This window comes from Carassius gibelio, chromosome A17 (assembly GCF_023724105.1).
Source record: "Carassius gibelio isolate Cgi1373 ecotype wild population from Czech Republic chromosome A17, carGib1.2-hapl.c, whole genome shotgun sequence".
In the NCBI taxonomy this organism is placed as follows: Eukaryota; Metazoa; Chordata; class Actinopteri; order Cypriniformes; family Cyprinidae; genus Carassius; species Carassius gibelio.
In genome coordinates, this window is record NC_068387.1 from 5499653 (window position 1) to 5505652 (window position 6000).

General features: G+C 34.9%; 1 protein-coding gene across 2 annotated transcripts in view; it reads left to right on the forward strand.

The window, feature by feature from the left end:
* ttc8 (tetratricopeptide repeat domain 8) overlaps positions 1-6000 on the forward strand; it is a 39399-nt gene that overhangs the window by 22901 nt on the left and 10498 nt on the right. For both annotated transcript variants that reach the window (XM_052530060.1, XM_052530059.1), the window contains 2 exons: positions 2000-2174; positions 2686-2808. In XM_052530060.1, the coding sequence (XP_052386020.1) occupies positions 2000-2174; positions 2686-2808 (298 nt within the window). The remainder of the gene's footprint in view (positions 1-1999; positions 2175-2685; positions 2809-6000) is intronic.

Genomic DNA, 6000 nt, shown 5'->3' on the forward strand with positions numbered 1-6000 from the left:
TCTCTTACGTGCTTGTTTACATCAGAGCACAGACTCTGTCAAGCAGCATACAGAGGTGTTGTGCATTTTGACCAGTTGATGGGAATAGTATTCTTAAAATGCATTCCAAATTCAGAATAATTTGTAATATAATTATTTGGGATATTTAGAAGTGCCCACAATAACAATATTGTGCATATTCATTACCGTGATATATCGCATTACCGAATACCAGCACAAGTCTAAAACCAGCATAAGAAAATATGAAGTATATGCATAAACTCATGACTGGCTGGAGAGTTCGTGTCTACATCATTGTAGTGTTGCACGGTGCACCGATACTTCAAAAGTATCGCGATTCTCGGAAATAAAAAACGTCACAAAACCCTAAATTTATTAGTATCAGTACTTCAAAGAATGACTGCGTTCCAGATTTGTAAGAGACTTATTTCATGTTGGTGTGTTCAACGCACGCTTCCAGTGCCTCCCTATGGACGTCTGTGTTTTTTCTCCACGCGCAAGCAGCAAAACAGCACTACAGCGAGATGCTGCATTAGTGGCTTTACTAAACTGATTTGGCTTTACTAAAATGTGTGCATAAAAATAGCATTAAATAGTTTAAATAAGTTGTTCAGATGAACAAAGCACATTTTAATCGAGGATTAAACGTGGAGTTATGTTCTATATGCTAAATATGTCATATATATATATATATATATATATATATATATATATATATATATATATATATATATATATATATATATATATATATACATACTATATGGACTATATATATATATGGACTATATATATGCTATATATATCTGATATATATATATATATATATATATATATATCTGCACAGCAACTATATGCTGTGGAGGGAGGAACTTCAGTGAACAAGAAATATGAATCAGTGGATAACCTGAACGAGAACGATTCGTTCACGGACGAACCATCACTAGTACAATTTCATATAGCCTATATTACATATTTGGAATATATATTTTCGTATTTTATTAGGTTCTTTGATAATGTTACAATACGAAGGTCTAAGTAGCAACGTATCTTCCGTGATGTCCCTGATGCGCGGGTCGGGATGGGTAAAGACATTTTTCTTTATTTGCGGTCTTGGGCGGGCCGAATAATTTCATAAAAGCGGGACCCGCAGGTTGGAAAAAGACTGCATGTGCGAGCACAAGTGATACTGTGGCCGCTGGTCCACGACCGGTAGAAAAAGATGACGCTCATTAAAGCTCACTGGCTGAGTTTTCTCCTCTGAAAGAAAATGTTGCACAATTGACAGAATAAGTTACAATATCTGAGATATTGCTGCTAGATTTTATTTTTATTTATATTTTTTTACTTGAATGCCATTGCTTAAATTGATATTTATCTTTTGACATTTAATCTTCTGAGTTCAGAAACATTGTTTAATATAATCGCTGTTCATATTTTTATTCAAAGTTCAGAATCAAGATTAATTTATTACTCTTGTGTTTCTTATGATAACTGAGATAATGCTGCTAATTTTATTCTTTCTTTACCTTGAATGTCATTACTCTAATTCATTTTTTAGATTTTGATATTTCAGATTTTGTTCATATGTTTAACATATATGCTGTTCATGTTCATTTATTAGTGTGTTATATCATTAGAATGTTGTCCCGGTTTTAAAATAAAGCACATCAATTATATTTGAGAGTGTATTTTCCCTTTTCAGGAGAAGTATTGAAAAAAAGTATCGAAATCGCAATTCTTGACTAGGTATCGGTATCGGAACAATAATTTTGGTATCGTGACACTACATCATTGTTAATGGAAAATAACTTTTTCAGTCCAATCACTGTCCTGGCACATAATTCCAATGTTAATGGTTGGATTAAACAAGCAATCAAAATTTGTATTAATATAAAAAATAAACGTTATTAGCAGCCCTAAAACATCATTTGAGTCTTTATGGATCTCTGCATCGTGTCTTGTGTAAATTCAGCGTCTGTCTCCTGTTTTTGTTTAGGCGCCTGCTGCAGATGGGGGTCTTCAACTGTCAGCTGTATAACAATCTGGGCCTGTGCTGTTTCTATGCGCAGCAGTATGATATGACCCTGTCGTCCTTTGAGAGAGCTTTAGCCCTGGTGTCCAGTGATGAGGAACAGGCTGATATCTGGTATAATCTGGGGCACATCGCAGTGGTGAGCAGACACACAGTGCCCTCCTACAAACCCTGTGTTTAACAGTGTCCAGATGAGAGAGAGCATGGCCACTCTTCATCACCATCACTGTCCCTCTCTGCTGTGACAAACTCACAGACATTTAGCACTCCGTCCGACTAAATCAGACCAAACATACTGATATCACTCAATAACCCACTCAAAAGAACATCTTTTTGCAAACCAAACATTTACTGGAGCAATGAAAGCCAGGTATGTTTCTCATATAGCCCCTGCTGGCAAACAAGTGCAAAAACATGTTCTTTTAATGTAAAGATTTGTGTACATTAGCTGGTTTTGAAAGAAAAATTACATATTCATTTAGAGAAAGAAGATATTATTAAACTATTGAAGGTTGCTATTGCAACAAACAATTAATGGAAAATGCTGATTCCACATGCAATGAAATTTAAATTTCAGTCCGTGATGACCCAAGTTATCAATGAATAAGTATGGACATTTCTGGCTTTTCTCCTCTCTCTCTGTTCCGCAGGGCATTGGTGATTTGACTCTGGCTTACCAGTGCTTTAAACTGGCCTTGGCCTTTAACAATAACCACGGTGAAGCTTACAATAACTTGGCCGTTCTGGAGCTACGGAAAGGCCGCATCGAGCAGGTCAGTTGGGTCTCTCAATAACCACAACACTTTTTCCATAAGAAAAATGTACTGTTTTGTATATTTTCAAATGAATTAATAATTAATTGAATCCGGAGATTGTGAATCAGATTGATTTGAAAATCTGTCTGTAAATCTGATGGGTATCGTTAAGGTTTTTAAAAATGTTTAGTTTTCAATCCAAAAATAGGTCATTTGTGTGATTCGTGTAGATCAGTGGTTCTCAAACTATGTTAAATATCTTGATTCTCATCAAGATAATTTGGAAAAAATAATTTGCCAGAAAGAGTTATTAGTCAGCGAGTGAGTGAAGAAAACATAATTTTAGTGTTGACTGATGTGAACACCTCTGATTAGACCGACAGCTCTTGATGGGCGAGAAGAGACTCCTGTGTGCGGGATGTGGGAGAATAAAATTACTCGCAGGACTGCAGCCAAATAGAAATTATCTCAACATAAATTGTCTAAAATATATAAATTGTTATTTATCTGTTGCGCAAAAGCAAAAAGAACAACTAATATTAGCATTAGGGCAGGGCGATAAATAGATTTTATTGATTATCTCAAATGTGTAGTTTACATCGACTTGTTTGAATGAAAATCATTTTTCTTTGTAACATCCGCTGACGCTCCACTCAGGACTCCTGTAGTTCAGAACGGGACCCGCGTCTGCTGCAGAGAGAGAGATCTCAAGCGTTACTTTTGTGGCTTGCATGCCGGTAAATAATACGATGATAGGATAATGCAATCAATACAGATATTTCATAAAAACATTAAAAACAAGCAGGGCTATAACATAACCCATTAAAAAACTCAAACTATGTGCTATTTATTTTTATTTTATTTTATTAATCCTTTATTTAACCAGGAGAAGCCCATTGAGATTAAAAATCTCTTTTGCAAGGGAGACCTGGCCAAGATAGGCAGCTGAATTACATCACATCATTTCATACGTACAAAGACACACAAAAAAACCATGAAGATAAAAACAAATAAATTAATAGAAACAGTTTGAAAGCCAATTATGCTCTTACAATGAAATCACAATTAAAAACATTGACATGTGAGGGAGTCCAACTCAAAACATCTCATTTTTAACTTGAAAACACTCAAAGGAATCAATTTACTAAGTTGTAAGTTGTTCTGCAGCAAATTCCATGTAAAGGGAGCAGAATAAACAAAGGCCTTTTTACCCAGCTCAGTACTGACATGTGGGACAGAAAACAAGACAACAGCCTGAGAACGGAGAGACTAATGACCAGCACTTTTTTTCATAAGAAGTGAACATAAATAGGATGGAAGTGGTTTATTCCGAGTGCCCGTGAAGAGCATACATTTAGTTTTTCCTGCATTAAGCACAAGTTTCAACTGTAGCAACGTATTTTGGACCAGTCTCTTTTTCCTTAACACAGTACATGTAGCAAGGGCTTTTAAAAATATAATAAATAAAACAAAACAGATAGAATAAAAAAAAGAATAGAGCAAGCTAGTGTTATAGGTCTTTACACAAACACATACACACACACACACACACACATATATATATACTCACACACACACACGCACACACAATTACATAATAAATGAAAAGAAAATAGAATACAAAAAGATTAGAAAGGTAGTTAGATTTTTTTTTTAAATTAAGAATAGAATTAGAATAGTCAGTGTTAAAGTTAAGAGGATCAAATATATATATATAGGGCTTGCATAGACTAGTCAAGTGATTGACTACTTCAATCACTAGTCGACGCTGTCGGAAACAATCGACTACTCCACCAGCATGCATTAATCATAATGCGTACAAAGTACGACATGAATGTTAGGATTACAATATTGGGTGTAGCTTTTACTTTCTGTGACGTTATTTATGTTGCATGTAATATTAAAATATGTAATGTAATAATTAGGGTTGTGCCTGAAGCCGAATATCTTATTCGCAATGGCATAGATGATGGCTTCAAAAATGAATAACAGACAAATGAATTCAGAATAATTCTGCCTGAATACTTGGCTGAAGCTGGCACAGTCCGGAGTTTGCTAGATAACAGTTGATTCAGGGGATCAGCAGCGCAATATTATACAAACCTCTACAAAGACGAGTGTGAAGTGAATGAATGTAAACTTTATGAATGAAAAGAGTGCAAATCAAACACAGCATTGCTGATGTCTCTCCGTGCATCTCTCAGAAATCAGAGCTTGGCAAGAGTAATATCACCTATAATAATACATCAGACACCGTTCTATTATATGTATATGTTTAAAAGGCAGTGATTTAAACCTTATGCTATGATATGATACGAATGAATGGAATAAGCACAGCTCACTCACCAATCAAACAGCCGCGCTGCGCGTCTCGGTCTCTCAAAAACCAAACCAGTTCTAGCAGGCTAATAATCAGCTTAGAGACAGATACATTTTCTACTTGTACTATGTGTTTGCATCTTTATCTTTTGCTGGTTTGTGTGGGCACACACACATTTGTTTAAAGAAGTTCAATAAACATTAAAACTCACAATTTTCTCACGATTCTGAAGAAAAATATATTAGAAAACTAAACAAAATAACCTAATGTACTAGTAATTAGGACTAAATTTTCATTGCTTAATTCTATTTAAAAATATATATTCATATGAACAAAATGAAATAAACTAATAAAAATCAATGGAGTCGTTGTCCCAATTCATAAAGCCTTGTTTCACTACTGTAATCAACTGAATGAACAATTCAATAACAAATACTCTTTTAAACGGGCAGTTGTTGCTACCTGGAGTATAAGCATTACAGTACATACACGTATTAAGATACTTTCATTTTGATCGCTACAGAATAATTGTTTATGGGCTACCCAAACTGTGAATTTTTATCCCAGTACTTGTTGCTTAAATGTCTTAAATGTAAGAAAGGAATAATAATGTGTGTTTGAAAAGACTGTTGCTCTTTCTGGATCAGAAGCAGCGTGAATGATAGATTAACATTGGCAGCGCCAAATTGAGCTTCTCACGCTGCAGACACTGCCATCTGAAAGACATAGACATAAGATAATAGACATAACTGAATCGTTGTCATTCCGGAATAAGATCCTGTGGGTGTTTGAATTGAGATTGTGATCTTTAAATAATACATTTTTAAGCTCTAAATGTATTGCAAGTATATCATCAGGTTCTCGCGAGACCAGACTGTTCTTGTCACATC